This window comes from Engystomops pustulosus, chromosome 1, assembly GCF_040894005.1.
Source record: "Engystomops pustulosus chromosome 1, aEngPut4.maternal, whole genome shotgun sequence".
NCBI classification, from domain to species: Eukaryota; Metazoa; Chordata; class Amphibia; order Anura; family Leptodactylidae; genus Engystomops; species Engystomops pustulosus.
In genome coordinates this window covers 240,015,858-240,035,557 of record NC_092411.1, presented here as the reverse complement: position 1 = coordinate 240,035,557, position 19,700 = coordinate 240,015,858, and the positions used below count along the sequence as shown (strand labels likewise).

At 45.4% G+C, this 19,700-nt stretch overlaps 1 protein-coding gene across 1 annotated transcript in view; it reads right to left on the bottom strand.

Annotated features, from left to right (window-relative positions):
• Window positions 1–6,626: 6,626 nt before the first annotated feature.
• ZDHHC2 (zDHHC palmitoyltransferase 2) overlaps window positions 6,627–19,700 on the bottom strand; it is a 57,338-nt gene continuing 44,264 nt past the window's right edge. The window contains exons 9-13 of the mRNA XM_072122204.1: window positions 18,562–18,688; window positions 17,204–17,296; window positions 14,999–15,111; window positions 7,164–7,234; window positions 6,627–7,086 (exon numbers count right to left, since the gene is read on the bottom strand). Of these exons, the coding sequence (XP_071978305.1) occupies window positions 7,194–7,234; window positions 14,999–15,111; window positions 17,204–17,296; window positions 18,562–18,688 (374 nt within the window). The 3' untranslated portion in view covers window positions 6,627–7,086; window positions 7,164–7,193. The remainder of the gene's footprint in view (window positions 7,087–7,163; window positions 7,235–14,998; window positions 15,112–17,203; window positions 17,297–18,561; window positions 18,689–19,700) is intronic.

Here is a 19,700-nt window from a genome sequence, read left to right as displayed (position 1 = left end):
AGGCACATTACTTAGTGGGGGGCTGTGTGAGGCACATTACTTACTGGGTGGGCTGTGTGAGGCACATTACTTAGTGGGGGGCTGTGTGGGGCACTTTTCTTACTGGGGGGCTGTGTGGGCACATTACTTACTGTTGGGGCTGTGTGAGGCACATTACTTACTGGGGGGGCTGTGTGAGGCACATTACTTACTGGGTGGGCTGTGTGAGGCACATTACTTACTGGGGGGGGCTGTGTGTGGACACATTACTTACTGGGGGGGCTGTGTGAGGCACATTACTTAGTGGGGGGCTGTGTGAGGCACATTACTTAGTGGGGGGGCTGTGTGAGGCACATTACTTAGTGGGGGGGCTGTGTGAGGCACATTACTTAGTGGGGGGCTGTGTGGGGCACTTTTCTTACTGGGGGGCTGTGTGGGCACATTACTGGGGGGCTGTGTGGGCACATTACTTACTGTTGGGGCTGTGTGAGGCACATTACTTCGTGGGGGGCTGTGTGAGGCACATTACTTAGTGGGGGCCTGTGTGAGGCACATTACTTACTAGTGGGGGGCTGTGTGTGTGAGGCACATTACTTACTGGGGGGCTGTGTGAGGACATTACTTACTGGGGGGCTGTGTGGGGCACTTTTCTTACTGGGGGGCTGTGTGAGGCATATTACTTAGTGGGGGGCTGTGTGAGGCACATTACTTACTGGGGCGGCTGTGTGAGGATATTACTTACTGGGGCGGCTGTGTGAGGACATTACTTACTGGGGGGCTGTGTAAGGACATTACTTACTGGGGGGCTGTGTGGGGCACTTTTCTTACTGGGGGGCTGTGTGGGCACATTACTGGGGGGCTGTGTGGGGCACATTACTTACTGGGGGGCTGTGTGGGCACATTACTTACTGTGTGGGGCACATTACTTACTGTTGGGGCATGATGGGTAACACGCACCTGGTTTTGTTTAAATGCAAGACAAAGTGTGAGCGCAGCCTTACAGTATTTGGGGAGATTGTTAGGGGCGGCAGCAGGATAACACTGCCAGGGAACCAAGATGTAGAGGAACATAAGACGTGTGTGAGGCACATTACATAGTGGGGGGCTGTGTGTGAGGCACATTACTTAGTGGGGGGCTGTGTGTGAGGCACATTACTTAGTGGGGGGCTGTGTGTGAGGCACATTACTTACTGGGGGGCTGTGTGTGAGGCACATTACTTAGTGGGGGGCTGTGTGAGGCACATTACTTACTGGGGGGCTGTGTGAGGCACATTACTTACTGGGGGGGCTGTGTGAGGCACATTACTTACTGGGGGGGCTGTGTGAGGCACATTACTTACTGGGGGGCTGTGTGTGAGGCACATTACTTACTGGGGGGCTGTGTGGGCACATTACTTACTGGGGGGCTGTGTGTGAGGCACATTACTTACTGGGGGGCTGTGTGTGAGGCACATTACTTACTGGGGGGCTGTGTGTAAGGCACATTACTTACTGGGGGGCTGTGTGTGAGGCACATTACTTACTGGGGGGCTGTGTGAGGACATTACTTACTGGGGGGCTGTGTGAGGACATTACTTATGGGGGGGGCTGTGTGAGGCACATTACTTACTGGGGGGGCTGTGTGAGGCACATTACTTACTGGGGGGGCTGTGTGAGGCACATTACTTACTGGGGGGGCTGTGTGTGGACACATTACTTACTGGGGGGGCTGTGTGAGGCACATTACTTAGTGGGGGGCTGTGTGAGGCACATTACTTAGTGGGGGGGCTGTGTGAGGCACATTACTTAGTGGGGGGGCTGTGTGAGGCACATTACTTAGTGGGGGGCTGTGTGGGGCACTTTTCTTACTGGGGGGCTGTGTGGGCACATTACTTACTGTTGGGGCTGTGTGAGGCACATTACTTCGTGGGGGGCTGTGTGAGGCACATTACTTAGTGGGGGCCTGTGTGAGGCACATTACTTACTAGTGGGGGGCTGTGTGTGTGAGGCACATTACTTACTGGGGGGCTGTGTGAGGACATTACTTACTGGGGGGCTGTGTGGGGCACTTTTCTTACTGGGGGGCTGTGTGAGGCACATTACTTAGTGGGGGCCTGTGTGAGGCACATTACTTACTAGTGGGGGGCTGTGTGTGTGAGGCACATTACTTACTGGGGGGCTGTGTGGGGCACATTACTTACTGGGGGGGCTGTGTGAGGCACATTACTTACTGGGGGGCTGTGTGAGGCACATTACTTACTGGGGGGCTGTGTGTGAGGCACATTACTTACTGGGGGGCTGTGTGGGCACATTACTTACTGGGGGGCTGTGTGTGAGGCACATTACTTACAGGGGGGCTGTGTGTGAGGCACATTACTTACTGGGGGGCTGTGTGTGAGGCACATTACTTAGTGGGGGGCTGTGTGAGGCACATTACTTACTGGGGGGCTGTGTGAGGCACATTACTTAGTGGGGGGGGCTGTGTGAGGCACATTACTTAGTGGGGGGCTGTGTGGGGCACTTTTCTTACTGGGGGCTGTGTGGGCACATTACTGGGGGGCTGTGTGGGCACATTACTTACTGTTGGGGCTGTGTGAGGCACATTACTTCATGGGGGGCTGTGTGAGGCACATTACTTAGTGGGGGGCTGTGTGTGTGAGGCACATTACTTACTGGGGGGCTGTGTGAGGACATTACTTACTGGGGGGCTGTGTGGGGCACTTTTCTTACTGGGGGGCTGTGTGAGGCACATTACTTAGTGGGGGGCTGTGTGAGGCACATTACTTACTGGGGCGGCTGTGTGAGGTACATTACTTACTGGGGCGGCTGTGTGAGGACATTACTTACTGGGGGGCTGTGTAAGGACATTACTTACTGGGGGGCTGTGTGGGGCACTTTTCTTACTGGGGGGCTGTGTGGGCACATTACTGGGGGGCTGTGTGGGCACATTACTGGGGGGCTGTGTGGGGCACATTACTTACTGGGGGGCTGTGTGGGCACATTACTTACTGTGTGGGGCACATTACTTACTGTTGGGGCATGATGGGTAACACGCACCTGGTTTTGTTTAAATGCAAGACAAAGTGTGAGCGCAGCCTTACAGTATTTGGGGAGATTGTTAGGGGCGGCAGCAGGATAACACTGCCAGGGAACCAAGATGTAGAGAAACATAAGACGTGTGTGAGGCACATTACATAGTGGGGGGCTGTGTGTGAGGCACATTACTTAGTGGGGGGCTGTGTGTGAGGCACATTACTTAGTGGGGGGCTGTGTGTGAGGCACATTACTTAGTGGGGGGCTGTGTGAGGCACATTACTTAGTGGGGGGCTGTGTGAGGCACATTACTTAGTGGGGGGCTGTGTGGGGCACTTTTCTTACTGGGGGGCTGTGTGGGCACATTACTGGGGGGCTGTGTGGGCACATTACTTACTGTTGGGGCTGTGTGAGGCACATTACTTCGTGGGGGGCTGTGTGAGGCACATTACTTAGTGGGGGCCTGTGTGAGGCACATTACTTACTAGTGGGGGGCTGTGTGTGTGAGGCACATTACTTACTGGGGGGCTGTGTGAGGACATTACTTACTGGGGGGCTGTGTGGGGCACTTTTCTTACTGGGGGCTGTGTGAGGCACATTACTTAGTGGGGGCCTGTGTGAGGCACATTACTTACTGGGGGGGCTGTGTGAGGCACATTACTTACTGGGGGGGCTGTGTGAGGCACATTACTTACTGGGGGGGCTGTGTGAGGCACATTACTTACTGGGGGGGCTGTGTGAGGCACATTACTTACTGGGGGGCTGTGTGGGGCACATTACTTACTGGGGGGGCTGTGTGAGGCACATTACTTACTGGGGGGCTGTGTGAGGCACATTACTTACTGGGGGGCTGTGTGTGAGGCACATTACTTACTGGGGGGCTGTGTGGGCACATTACTTACTGGGGGGCTGTGTGTGAGGCACATTACTTACTGGGGGGCTGTGTGTGAGGCACATTACTTACTGGGGGGCTGTGTGAGGCACATTACTTACTGGGGGGCTGTGTGAGGCACATTACTTAGTGGGGGGGCTGTGTGAGGCACATTACTTAGTGGGGGGCTGTGTGGGGCACATTACTTACTGGGGGGCTGTGTGAGGCACATTACTTAGTGGGGGGGCTGTGTGAGGCACATTACTTAGTGGGGGGCTGTGTGAGGCACATTACTTACTGGGGGGCTGTGTGAGGCACATTACTTAGTGGGGGGGCTGTGTGAGGCACATTACTTAGTGGGGGGCTGTGTGGGGCACTTTTCTTACTGGGGGGCTGTGTGGGCACATTACTGGGGGGCTGTGTGGGCACATTACTGGGGGGCTGTGTGGGCACATTACTTACTGTTGGGGCTGTGTGAGGCACATTACTTCATGGGGGGCTGTGTGAGGCACATTACTTAGTGGGGGCCTGTGTGAGGCACATTACTTAGTGGGGGGCTGTGTGTGTGAGGCACATTACTTACTGGGGGGCTGTGTGAGGACATTACTTACTGGGGGGCTGTGTGAGGCACATTACTTAGTGGGGGGCTGTGTGAGGCACATTACTTACTGGGGCGGCTGTGTGAGGACATTACTTACTGGGGCGGCTGTGTGAGGACATTACTTACTGGGGGGCTGTGTGGGGCACAATACTTACTGTTGGGGCATGATGGGTAACACGCACCTGGTTTTGTTTAAATGCAAGAAGTGTGAGCGCAGCCTTACAGTATTTGGGGAGATTGTTAGGGGCGGCAGCAGGATAACACTGCCAGGGAACCAAGATGTAGAGGAACATAAGACGTGTGTGAGGCACATTACATAGTGGGGGGCTGTGTGTGAGGCACATTACTTAGTGGGGGGCTGTGTGTGAGGCACATTACTTAGTGGGGGGCTGTGTGTGAGGCACATTACTTAGTGGGGGGCTGTGTGTGAGGCACATTACTTAGTGGGGGGCTGTGTGAGGCACATTACTTACTGGGGGGCTGTGTGAGGCACATTACTTACTGGGGGGGCTGTGTGAGGCACATTACTTACTGGGGGGGCTGTGTGAATCACATTACTTATGGGGGGGCTGTGTGTGAGGACATTACTTACTGGGAGGCTGTGTGAGGCACATTACTTAGTGGGGGGGCTGTGTGAGGCACATTACTTAGTGGGGGGGCTGTGTGAGGCACATTACTTACTGGGGGGCTGTGTGAGGCACATTACTTACTGGGGGGGCTGTGTGAGGCACATTACTTAGTGGGGGGGCTGTGTGAGGCACATTACTTACTGGGGGGCTGTGTGAGGCACATTACTTACTGGGGGGGCTGTGTGAGGCACATTACTTACTGGGGGGGCTGTGTGAGGCACATTACTTAGTGGGGGGCTGTGTGAGGCACATTACTTAGTGGGGGGGCTGTGTGAGGCACATTACTTAGTGGGGGGGCTGTGTGAGGCACATTACTTAGTGGGGGGGCTGTGTGAGGCACATTACTTCGTGGGGGGCTGTGTGGGGCACTTTTCTTACTGGGGGGCTGTGTGGGCACATTACTGGGGGGGCTGTGTGGGCACATTACTTACTGTTGGGGCTGTGTGAGGCACATTACTTCGTGGGGGGCTGTGTGAGGCACATTACTTAGTGGGGGCCTGTGTGAGGCACATTACTTACTAGTGGGGGGCTGTGTGTGTGAGGCACATTACTTACTGGGGGGCTGTGTGAGGACATTACTTACTGGGGCGGCTGTGTGAGGACATTACTTACTGGGGGGCTGTGTAAGGACATTACTTACTGGGGGGCTGTGTGGGGCACTTTTCTTACTGGGGGGCTGTGTGGGCACATTACTGGGGGGCTGTGTGGGGCACATTACTTACTGGGGGGCTGTGTGGGCACATTACTTACTGGGGGGCTGTGTGGGGCACATTACTTACTGTTGGGGCATGATGGGTAACACGCACCTGGTTTTGTTTAAATGCAAGACAAAGTGTGAGCGCAGCCTTACAGTATTTGGGGAGATTGTTAGGGGCGGCAGCAGGATAACACTGCCAGGGAACCAAGATGTAGGGACAATGAGGAACATAAGACGTGGCGATGCCTAAAGGAGAAGATGGAGGAGACGTCACCTGCAGTCACTGGAGGGAAAAAGTAGGGATTTCTCTGGTGTTTCTGTAGCTGTATACACTGTCAGTAAAGTTGTTATGTGAGGGGTTATGTACAGGAGGGGGCATTACTAAAAGAGCGCTACATATGTATTGGGACCCGTGCCCCGGATCTTTTACAACCCTAGCAACGCCCCTGATTAAGCCCCAGATGTCAGAGGACAATAGATGCATCACACTCATGGAGTGCTACAATATATACTACTAATATTGTTTACTCTTCTCATCGACCATAGCATTACTGTGTCTTAGTTGCCGGAGTCTCCAAAGCTTGTAATTGTCATCTACCTATTTAGTGAGCCAATAAAGTTATCAACACAATGAATTCCTATAGGGCTTTACAGATCAAAGATATGGGAATTACATATTCCGAAAATGTAATCGGAAGCTATGATATGGTGTATGTGGGACGCTTACCTCCCAGGGCCATGCACAACTACTGAAGAGCAGCCTAGCAGAAGAATATATGTGTCTTATTTTTGGCTGGTGCCGCGCTGCGCCAAGCAGTAATGGTATCTGGACGTGGATGGTGTTGATGTTATTTAATGAGATCATTAATAACATTTCATTGGCCTCAATAAGTAGATAAATACTGTTTCCTTTACATATAAAATATGCTGCCATCATTCTTTTCAAAAAGTACATTGCATTCAAGAAATCTAGAAGAATGTTCCTTCTTGGAGGAGGAATGACGATAATGCTTGTGCTATAATATCATAAACACGGTAAAATACAACCTTACATTGCATACAACACAGGACTGCCGACACTTTACTACAAAGGACTCCTCTTCCTTCTGTGACTTCCCGTCCGTTCTCATTCCCTGCTCTTCAAGGTTTAACACTGGGGAGGAAAAGTCTATCGGCATGGTATTTAGCGTTATGGAGAGAGCCAATCAGGTGCTGTCATCTCTGGAAACAGATGTAAAGCTAGCCAATGAGTGCATGACTTCTTCCTCACGTGAACATCTGCCCGTGGTCTGCAAGCCTATAGAGAGGGGGTTATGGGTAAGTACTATGTACACGCCATGGCCACCTACTGATACATACATAATACGCTCTTACTTCTCAACCCTCTGCAACACTTCCTTAGAGTTAGGTTTCCTTCTCGATGGTCAATGCTGGGTTACTCATACCTGGAAGACAATGATATAGAAAGATATCAGCCAGCAGTTGCGTAGTTCACGTCTCCACTGATAAAACGGGTACATATGAGAATATACCGAAATTGAAAAAAACTAAGGAGAGGGAAGAAATTATGTTAAATCCTGTTAGCAATAAACAACTGTATGACCAAACTATGGACAGAATACAAGCCACTGGCTGAAGGAGGTTTGTCAGGGCTGAAATGTACATCAGGGTTCACCTCTGGAGTTAGTTTTCCTGATATGAGGTCAGTCTCTAATCTCTATGTAGACCCTGTTTCTGTTTGTTCCTGTTGTGCTTTGTAAGCCGATATTCCATAGGTGGACCAGGAATGAACAGTAAAGTGTAGCGGGAATCTGCCCTGCTTATTTTACCAGGCGGTGTTGGGGGTTCTCCACTTGAAGAATATGGATGGACTAGTTCTACTTTCTACCTTTCTTATTCTGAGCCCCAGACTCCTCTGCTATACAGGAGAATGGGGGATAAGATGCTGACAAGGATTTTAGTCCAAACCATCATTGGAGATGTAAGGTTTATAAACAATTGCCTATACAGATGTAACCCAGCCTCTTCTAGCTATGTTATTAGGTGAATCAGGACAGAGGTAAGGGGAGCTCCTATCTGATAATATGACATGACTGGTCAATAGTAAGAGACAGATCCTACTCTCTTGTGCTGCTATCCTTTGGTGATAAAGAAGTTGAATTTAGAACAGGGGTAGGAAACCTATGGCCGGGGAACCAGATGTGGTTCTTTTGATGGCTGCATCTGGGGCGCAGACAAATCTTTAATTAATAGCGATAGTACTGCTGCCTCCATCCTTTGTGTAACCCAGACGCCGGTGCTATGGTAATAGAGAAGAGAACGGGAGCAACAAAGAACTGGCTGCAGGGAGCGCGGGTAGGCAAGTATGAATTTTTTTTTTTGGTGGGGCTACCTATCTACTAGTGGCATGTGTTATGGCTACCTATCCACTAGGAGGCATGTGCTTATTGTATGGTTCTCACAGATTTTAAAATATGTGGCGTTCAGAGCTCTCTAACCCCTTGGTTCAGAAGATGCATGTCTGTATAAGTGTGCACATGTGCCGGGGCCTCTTTTTTATTCCCATCTGTCTAGTCTAAGTTTGCACCGTCTGACTAATAAACATTCAGAAATCCATCCCGTTGTGTTTGCTTCCATAAAGAACAGGATTAGGTTCCTGAAGATATATTTAATAAATTAATGCATGCTGAGGTTTATAACCACCTCCACCCAATCATCTATAATACTACAGAATTGTAATACTATGCCGTCTATGATACCTATAATACGATTATTTTACCCTCCTCAGTAAGTGGATGCACACCGCATGGGTTCATCTGTATGGAGCACAGAACTTGGAACAGTACGTTCCGGAGGGCTGATTAACAAACAGTGTGAGGCCTCGGATACAGACCCTACCGCAGAATAGGTTAATATTCATATCCACAATGAAATGCTCAGACTTGTAGGACATTTAGGTCGTAGCTTAGCACCATCTGGCTAGACACAAAGCAAATATCAGGAAGATTGATGATATTATTTGGGGTTTTCTTCATTAGATCAGCATTCTGTCAATGCTGATATGGCAGGTAAGGTAATAACTGTCTGAATCGTAGGTAAAGCTGCATTCATTTAGTCAGTTCTGCAAGGGGAGGGATGTTTTTGGCATCCACATTTAGGCAGTTCTAAAATAAACATCTGCTCCACAGGAATTGAAAGTGGTAAAGTATGTTCTTTTCTATATGTAGTTATTATATTTTTGACTTACTGAAGAAAAATACACTGTGGGAATACAAGCCATGCCATAGAGGAGACCTAGAATGAATACTGAGGGGCCACGCATGCACACAGCCTGCCTCTCTTTAGTAATAATAATATTTATATAGAGCCGTCATATTCTGTAGCACTTTACACATCATAGAGGACATATACAGATATAATTTTACATTACACAGAACAAACAGTCATATGGAACAATAGGATTGAGGGTCCTGATCACAAGAGCTTACAGTCTATGAGGATGAAGTGGGGGGGGGGGGCACAAGAGTTTACAGTCTATGAGGATCAGGTGACACAAGAGTTAACAGTGTATGTGAATGAGGAGGTGACACAAGTGGTATAATAACTTGTATAGTCCTGCCATTCTTTATTAGGGTACAGAATAAAATAATTTAATAAATAAAAATGCTGCTGCTTGAATCTGCCATGGGCCACCATCTTATATACAAAGTCCAAGGTCAAAGAGACTGCTGGTGTTTGCCAGATAACAAACAGGAGGAGAACATAGGATTGGTTGGTTGAAGAAAGTCGAAGTTTGATACAGCTTTGGAGTCTGATAGTCCAGGGTAGGGCATTCCAGAGAATTGGTGCCGCTCAGGAGAAGTCCTGGAGACGTGAGTTGGAAGTCGAATTAAGGTAGAGAATAATCTCAGATCACTGGTAGATCAAAGAGCAAGGTTTGAGCGCTATACTAAAATGAGAGAGGAGAAGTAGGAAGTACAGCACTTTGCAGAGCTTTGTGGATGAGGGTTATTATTTTAAACTGTATTAAAAAAAAGAAGACAGGCAACCAGTGCAGTGACTGGCACAGACTAGAGGCATCCATGTAGCTTTTGGTCTGAGAGAGAACACTGGCTGCTGCATTAAGAATAGATTGGAGAGGAGAAAGTTTAGTGAGTGGAAGACCGATTAGTAGGGAGTTACAGTATTCTATTCAAGAGTAATTTAGAGGAACAATTTGTAATTTAGACGTTTCAAGTGTAGGAAGTGGGTGGATTTTATAGATGTTTTTGAGATGCATGCAGCAAGAACGTGTAAAGGAAAGGTCAGAGTCCAGCACAACCCCAAGACAGTGGTGCTGCCTCCAGGTTATGATGATCCCACAGACCGAGATGGAGAGGACAGGGTTGGGTTGGTTAGTAGATGGTGGAAAGACAAGAAGTTCAGTCTAGAAAGATTAAGTTTCAACAAAAGAGAGGACATGATGTTGGAGACAGTAGACAATCACTAGTATTCTGCAGTAAGGCTGAGGTGATGTTACGTGCAGAAGTATATAGTTGGGTATCATAAGCATAAATTTGATACTGCAAAACAAATCTGCTAATAGTTCTTTCAATGGGGAAGCGTAGAAGGAAAAGAACCAGGACTGAGCCTCAACAGTGAGAGAAATCAAGAAGAGGAGACACTGAAAGCGCGGTCAGAGGGATAGGAAGAGAACCAATAGTTCAGTGTCCTTCAGGCCAATGTAGCAAAGCATCTGGAGGAGGAGCTGGTGGTCCACCCTCTACCAGATCAGTACAGCATGTCAGTGCTAGCTCTAAAAGGTCATCTGTAAGCTAACAAATCAATACAAAAGTAAGTATATGGCCATGTAGTCATTACCGACATGCACTGAGAAAATGTTTTTATAATTCAATATGATAATTAGATGCCTGGTGCATTATGGGTGTGTACCTGTGGATTTGAGCACTTCCCTCTCACAGTATCACCACCCAGCATTGACATTTTCATACACTGGAGCTTTAGAAAAATTCCTGCCTCTGTGCCATCTACTCAAACAAGCAGCACAGAGACAAAATTTAGTTTGATGCTACTGAGCATCAGGGGTTTGCCGTAAAACACCTTTAATATAGACCGTATAGACTTGCGGCCGTATATATATATCCCCCAACGGTGGTGTGAATGTAGCCTAATTGTGACTTGGTGTAGTAGTCGCTGACTAATGATAAGGACCGTGGGGGGGGGGATTTATCAGAAGTGTCTTAGAGCAAAAATGTTTCAGAAGCCTAATGGGTGAAACATTGGTTTATCAACAATTTATAATGTATGGAAGCAGAAGTAGTCTCAAGAGATAGTAAAGTAACACATTTGTGCAGTAAGATACATTACAGCACGAGGAAAACCTGTGAAGCTCCATGAATAATAAAAAAGCCAAGTTCTTTATACACTGAAAGTGCCTATTTCCAGGCTGTGAGTCTTCAAAGTACAACTGTAAAAGACAACTGTACACAACAATTGAAACAGGAATGGAAATACAGGCAAGTAAAGGGGGTGTGCGGAAAACAAGGGATTCTATACAATGACATAAGCATCAATATAATTTATGCAAGAGAACAGCAGAAAGCTTCAAGATGCCCTTTTACACCTAAATAACATTTAAGATCATGTTATAAAGAATTGTTTTCCCTAAATCCCTTCCTCATCCAATCCCTTCCCTCCTTGGTGAAATCGACAGACGTGTCTTTTTTCAACCGTATAAATTATGTAACGCTAAGCATTTGTGAAGCCTTCACCTGTTTCTGCTGTGATCAGCTCTAGAGGAAGGCTATTCCAAATATGCATTGTCTTTATGGTAGTAAACATTTATCACCTTTGTAAATGAAAGTTTTTGTTTTTCTCTAGCCAGGGGTGTCACCCCTTGTCTTTTAAGGACATTTTAAAGGGCACCTACCACCACAAATCTACCTATAAAGGTAGATCGGGTGGTAGGTGAATCAATGGGACGTGAGGATAGCCCTTTTAAGGGCTAATCCTCACGTCCCCGCACTGTTTTGTAAACTTTTATTACCCTAATATGTTAATTTACTTATGCGGCTACTGGGGCGTGGAGTAGCCGCATCTGAGGTTACACGAGGCGGCTACTCCACGCCCCGGTAGCCACTTTTCCCCTCCTACTCACCATGTTCGTCTGCGCATGCGCAGAACAGCAGGCCCGCGCCTGCGCGGTCACTGCTCTGAAGCCGGGGCTGCGCAGGCGCGGGCCTGTAGCTGCACGCCGAACATGGTGAGTAGGAGGGGAAAAGTGGCTACCGGGGCGTGGAGTAGCCGCCTCGTGTAACCTCAGATGCGGCTACTCCACGCCCCAGTAGCCGCATAAGTAAATTAACATATTAGGGTAATAAAAGTTTACAAAACAGTGCGGGGACGTGAGGATTAGCCCTTAAAAGGGCTATCCTCACGTCCCATTGATTCACCTACCACCCAATCTACCTTTATAGGTAGATTTGTGGTGGTAGGTTTCCTTTAAATGATTTTCACCATATTTTTGTACAGGCAAAAAATAAATATCTATATCAGGTAAATATGTTGTCCTGCCATTTAATACTAATCGGCTATCCTTAAAAGATGGGGTACGCTGCTGAAAATAATGTGAACTAATTTTTTCATTGATTTACAATAGTTTCAGGTTCAAATTATCTGTATGTGTAAAAGGAACTTTTACACACCCCCTCCAAAAGACTAAAAAAATTAAATGTTTTTATGCTTTTTTTGTAACTACGATCCCCCATACCCCATCAGCTTTAATGTTCTTCTTTCGGACATCTCTAGGACATCCACACTATGAACTCTATGAACTTGTACCAAGAACTTATCTGTTACAGATAGTATTCCAGATTAGGCTGCATCAGTATATACCTCTCTTAGTACATGATAATATTTTACTGACATTGAGTCCTTCTCAACAAGTGACTCTTCAAGTTTTAATGTCTCGGAGACATCTTTATGTATTGCATATTTTAGTGTGGTCTCTAATAATAGAAGATACCCTACTGTCCAGGCTTCATAAAGATTCTGGCTATCAATTAAAATACTATTTACTCACATACTCTTGTATAAAGCCTTTTAGAATCACCTAACATTTATCTGATAATGAAAGTTAAGCTTAATGACCCAGAATCCTTTTTGGAAATGGGCACAACATTTACCTTGTACCAGGCATAACAGCACTTTGTGAACAGAGTCTCAGAAATAACTGCATTGAGTTCAAGGAGATGCAATAATACGTATCCTAAGTTCAAAGTTTTACACTGGTTTTGTTATTGGTTGTTCTTGGACTGTAAATGAGTAGAAGAACCTCACTGGAGTCAATAAGGTCCGGTTAGGAAGCTAGCAACGAAACAGGGGAATCAGCATGGGGATGAGTAAAATCAAAGCAGCGGCAGGTTCTTTCATTTATGGTCTTTGTCCCTATACGTGAAAGTCAGTTTAAAGGGGAAGCCCTATATATAACAGATCTGTTCCCATTTTAAGACTTCCATAGTCTTATGCTTATATCTATGAACCCTATTTTTCATCACCCGTAGAAGCTGACAGAACCCAATCCGTTTCAAGGTACTCAACCAGGATATCTGGACAGAGTTCACGAAGGAGGTGAATTGTGGATTGTAGAACGACCAACGATTCTGGAAGGCCTCCAATACGTAACTAATTATAAAACATCTGTATCTCCTCCTGCAAGTGCTTGACCTCCTTTTCCAACACAGTAGTTTTTGCAGCATGCTGCACGGGTTGAGGTGCGGTGCCCAATATCTTTGGTTTCTTCAGTCAGAGTATTAGTGATATCAGAGGAAAAGCCCAGAAAGGAATATAGCTTTGGAGATAGAGGCGATGGGGTCTTGTCTAGTAGTATTCAATCCAGTTGCATCAGGAAAGGGAGAGAACCCTACATGACACAGTTGCATCAGGCCCAAAGATGCCAATGGGAGGGTGTCAGCGGGAATAGAGGACCAGCAATAGGGGACCTTGCATAAACAGATAAAGATGGACAGGGCCATCTCAAAAGGCCCCAGGCCCTGATGGTTGTGTAGCAGCGGCCTAGTTGCCAGAAAAATGGGAATAGTGCAAGGGCAGAAAGTCACAATCAGTTCGAAGGCAGCAGGTTGTCAGCAGTCAATGAAAGCTGCAGTGGTGGGTGGGTTGGCTAAAGTAGCAGAAGACCCAAGTCTCCAGAAGGATGGTCAGGCAAACAGCAGTTATTTCCTCCTCTCCTTCTGACGTATATGCAATGCCCCTTATCCTTTAGCCGTGGCAGGAGTATAGTAGGAGTATGAAGAGGCCACGATTGTCGCTATAGGCCAAATGACATCCGTCTGGTGTGGGCAACAAATTTAGCCCATGGCTTCTGTGGGAGCTAGGCCATGGGTCCCAGTGTGCTCTGATGGGTACACATGCGGGAAGGTATGGACTGGCACTGGAGGGGACTTTGAGACCCTTAACGACCCTGGAGAGGGTATGTAGGGTATTCACCAGGTATAATGGAGTGGATGATGAAGCAGCAGGATGGAAGATCTGTGGGGAGGTGCGTCTGCTCTCCTGAAAGCTTTACCTTATCCAGATGCCCAGTGGCCAACTTATGGGACTTACCATTACTTTTTTTCCCTTTCAAACCAATTTTATTTAGTTATTAAAGAGCAATATACCTGCAAATACTGTATTTTTGAGATTATAAATCCTGGAGCTGATGTGGAGGAAGGTGCATCAAATTCTGAATCTCATGGTGCAACAACATGAACCTTTGCCAACATAGATTAACAGTCAATGAAACTGGACTCTTGGCACAATATATTGGCTTGTACAGTTTCAGATAAATGACTGCAGACATTTTCAATAACTGGATCCTAAAACAACTAATGCCAGGAGTACCACAAGGTTTTTCCACTAGATAGCTGCAGAGTATACCGCATTTGCCTGCAAAACCTTATATATTTGTTTATATTTGGATGACCAAGGTGCGAAATATTAATGGGGTTGTTCGGGATTTAAACAAAAATTCTATATGGCTGGTAGGGGCATATATTTACCTCTTCCAATGCTTCCGTCACTGCAGGCCTTTGTCTCTAGGTGTTACACAAAAATCTGTGAGCATTAGGTAATTGGGTGTTTAATAAATGTAGCTTTTCCAACAGATAAGAACCACCATGTCTGTTACATCAAGGCTTTGGACACCTTACCAAGTTTCCCCTTTTCTTCATTGCAGCTGTTCTCGGTCCAGGACTGTGTGTCCGTCAGTAGGTGACTCTGAGACTCTCTGAGCGGTTTAGCTGGAAATTGATGGTTGTCAGCACTAGTGCAGAAAACAAAACAAAGGTGTTTAGATATTCAATATGACTTTCAGACATGTAGGCAAGTTCAGAATTATGGTTTATTAGTCATTTCCTCAGGAAGGGTCTATCCAGGACAGTGTCTATTTGTAAATAGACACAGTACTGTATAGACCAGGTGGCTGTAGTCCAATGTTTGCAAAGCCACCTTGTTCTCCTAGACAGTGGACTAATTCTATCAGGACTGGTGTAAATGAAAATTTGAGTAGCTGCTTATGGCAACCACTGATTGTGGCTACTCCAAAAGGTTTTTTAAAAATGGGAGCAGAGATCCTATTGTTTATTTTGGGTCACAATTCTACTTTCCATTCTTCCCATTGTCACTTTACAAAGTATATAATCCCTGTAATGGGTGAATAAAGCACAGCCGGGCAACAGCAGGATACAGAAACAGAAAGTCTAGTCATAGTATTTTCAATTCATTTCATTTTCATTTACAAAATGAGCGGCAAGGGATAAGGATGAAAGCAAAATAGTGTGTGTGATCTTTGGGACATGGACTATGAGTACCAGGAGAAGGGCTTTAGGAATAATTATGTGCTGGACACACAGGGCTCCACAGGCCACAAGTACCAGTATTACACACCACAAAACAGTGCAAAGCAACATGTGGAGAGGAGGTAGGGAAAATGAAGTGGGAAAAACGTCATCCGGATTTTCCCACGTGTATGCCTCATGTTTTCCAAGTTCGGATGAGGAGGGTTGCAAGAAGACTCCAGTGAAAGGGCTCCAAACAAATATCTTTTATTCAGAAAAGGAAATATGTGTTTTGGCTTCGTCCTCTGTCAGGCTTACAATAAAACGTCAATCTGTTTTATGCATGGCACTTATCTGGGGGGGTAATGGCACCTCACCATGTGTCTATGAGGCATGGTGAGGCGTTAATGAGATCTCTGCATATACTATTACTGGACAAGGAATTATTCTGCTTTAGAAAAATGTAAAAAATAAAACGGAAGCAAAAAGCATCAGAATTTTGTTGCAAATTGTTGTGTCAACTTGGACATGTTTCAGAAAGCTTTAAGAAACTTTTCTAACTTGTACTGAAAGTTAGTGTGGCTCAGATGGAAAATTGGGACACATCAATTATGTGCCACTGCACCAAAATTATGTCACATTGTTCTGGAATAAACTAAAAAATAAGAGGTGTAAAGTCAGACTAGACAGTCTTAAAGGGGGGTTTGCAGCATTTTGTACAGCATTTTCTAAGCTTTGCAGATAAACCATTTCCGTTTCCATGTAATCTGTCATTTTAGAGAAAATTCTGTATACATATTTATGCTAAATGGTTTTTCGGTGCACCAGGGACTTTTACTACATTATATATTTTATTCTTTCTATGCTGCCAGCAGCAACTCATTGGATAATGACTGATTCCTCTTGCAGAGAGCTGTAGAAAGAAGCAGTAGACAAAGCCTTGCCTTTGGTGCATCGAAAAACTCATTTAAATATATAGCAGAATTTTTTTCTAAAAAGACAGATGACTTAAAAACATGGAAGGTACATCTTGAAGCTTATACAGTGATTTTCCTAATGATGTTTTCACTAGTCGGGTGATTTGGGTAGTGGAAGACTCCCTATAAAATGAAGCAGATTTGTTATCTAGTATTAGACAGCTGGATAATCAGGTGCTGTTTAAGACTAAGTACTGGACAGTATTAGTAAATGTGCCCCAATGTTACATAGGTGCACTGTTATACGGTAGAACAGTGTTCTTGGACACCTTCTACAGCAATGTCTGTTCCCCAGCACACTGCAGGCTGATCTCTAATGGTCAGTAATTGTAATGATAGAAGATAACTGGGTTAGGGGTATAGTGACTACCTACCTCCATTGTTGTTTCATCATCGCAATGCTAGCAGGTTTGAATTTTACAACATTATTTAGTTTAGATGTAACTCTTAACGTTTATCCAATTACATTTAGAAAGCCTTGTATACATTCACACTGATTTTTCTGTGTTAATTCAATGAAATGTGGTTTTCTGGGAGACAATTGTAAAAGAAAAAAACCTACTACCAAAAAAAAAAAAAAAAACCCTGATAACTCCTGTACCTTTTAGCGGCTACATTGGTTCCAGAAGGTGTAGATGCTTGCTCAGGATCTTGGTTCACGAGGCATGTGGGAAATGAACAGCCATCCCCTAAGCTGTGGAGTAACAGGACATATTAAAGGGTTATTCCCATGAAGACAAGATTCTTAAAGGAAATCAACCAAATGGATGCAGTATTGTAAACCAAGTATGCTTACACACTTGTGTGTGTCCCCTGAAACAGGATCCCTTCTTTATTTATCTTCTAATGGTTTAATTTTGGAGAAAAATGTTTTTTGAAGTTATGCAAATGAGCATTAGGGGTTCTTATCTACACAACAGGAGCACCCTCGGGCTACATCTTATGCTAATTATGACTTCACCCGCTCTCTGGCTGTGGACAGGGGAGGAAGACAGTAAGGCTGAACAGAGGGATGCATAATTAGCAGACAATGGAGCCAGAAGGGGCTTCTGTGACATAGACAGGAGCCCCTGGGGCTCATTTGCATAATTTTAAAAGACTATTTTCTCCAAATTGAGGCCATTAGAAGATAAAGGAAGAACGGATCCTGTTTCAGGGGACTCCCACCAGCATGTAAGTGTTTTTAGTGTAAACTACTGCATCCATGTGGTAGATTTCCTTTAAGTGTACTCAGGATAACAAAATAACACATTTTCTAATTCATGGTTATTAACAAAAATACAGCATTTCACACATATATTTCCAACCTGTCTCTATTACTCTATTAGTCATGGGTTTACAATTTTGGTTGCCCTTGGATACGAACGTAAATCTTCTGACTATGGTCGGATTCTTCTCATGAATAGATTCTGCACAATGCAGTGCTCTCTGCCTCTTGTCCCTCCCCATGTATAACAAGACCAGCTCAGAAACAGGCACTTCCTGCCAGCAAGCAGCAGTATGCAGAGACTTACTCTACAAGCTACAGCCAGATAAGGTCTTTATCTAGGAAGGAGGCAAATAGCAGAGCTGACTGTGTGTTATAGATGAGTTAGCAGAGCTGAGAATGTCATTGTGTTTTATATCCATCTCTCATGACTTCTATGTGTCAGATACTAGTGAATGTTCAGAAGCTAAATAAAAGTGAAGATAAACCCTGTACCCTGATAATCTAAGCACTGACCATCACTGAGTGATAGGAGCTAAAACAGCAATAAGTAATAAAACTGAATAAAATTGTAAAGTATACAGCCGATCTCGAGCTGATCTGGCATTATATTGGACGGTGAAAGCCAAGTTACAGCGCTAATCGCCAGACACATGGGATGCAGAGGAGTTAAATAATGAAAATACAACAACAATGGTACAATTAATGGAGTCTCAATATGCAATCTTTAACATGAGAGCTATTAACTATACCTGGTAAATATAGGCAGCAGCCAGTATTTCTTCTCGTCCCCAAATACTTGTCGCAGATTTTTACTAAATCCAAGACTGAAACCATTTTTGTCTGTGCCGTGTCTAAATACTGGTGATCTGAAAGCCTCTGTAGGAATCAAAAGAGACAGTTACCATGAAAGTAGTAATGGAAGGCATATGATAACACAACCCTCTCTATGTGCATAACAGAGAACTGGAAGAGCCGTTTCACCATTAACGTGATACTTTTATGACTTGTATAACAAAGGGGTGTGTCCAAAATGGCAAAAAAAGGCCAACAAACACAAGGCGCTTCAGCCTTTCCCTGTTCTCCCCATGCTGCCCTCTGCATATATACACAGCTTCCTCTCTCTCACTGCTCTAGGCTGTCCTTACAGCATCTCCCACTGTGCCTCTTTCTCTCACAGTCCTTTTCACTTACAGAGATAGGAAGAGGGGAGGGAGCAGGATGAGTCATAACTGTGCCGCTCAGAGCCCCTTCTATTCATCACATCAAGGGACATGGTCAACCCCTTTAAAGGAAATCAACCACAAAAAAAAAAAAGCCATTAACAACGAAATGAAGAACGGATCCTGTTTCAGAGGGTACACTCCAGAATGTAAGTATGATTGGGTTTAAACCACTAAATCTATGAGGTTGATTTCCTTTAAGACCGTCCAAGTTACATACAGACATAGGCTACTAAATGCTGAAACCTGGTAAAATAGCCCACTGTAAGTGAATGGAGTACAGTGTGTTGAGAGTTGTTGGTATCCACAATAGATTTTGTATTGATTCCATAGTTTTATTAGAAACTGTGGCCATAACACATGTGTAAACAGAGACTCATCTCTATGAACGTTGACACATACCTTACCTTTCTGTAATATTTGCAGAAATCAGGCCTGGTGTGTGTTTTAGGAGTTTTTTTTTTCATTTCCTTTTTGTATCTCCTACCTGCAATATAGAGTCCTTTCTTCCATGGTGGGTGGAGACCCAATTGCTATAAGTTACTGCTCCTTCCCTCCTGCATAGAGTTTCTATCTAATTTTAAACCTCAGTGAACTTCTGTCCGTTTTAATGAAAAAAACCTGAGATTTCAGAGTAAAAGCAGTTTAGGAGGGAAGACTATAAGAAT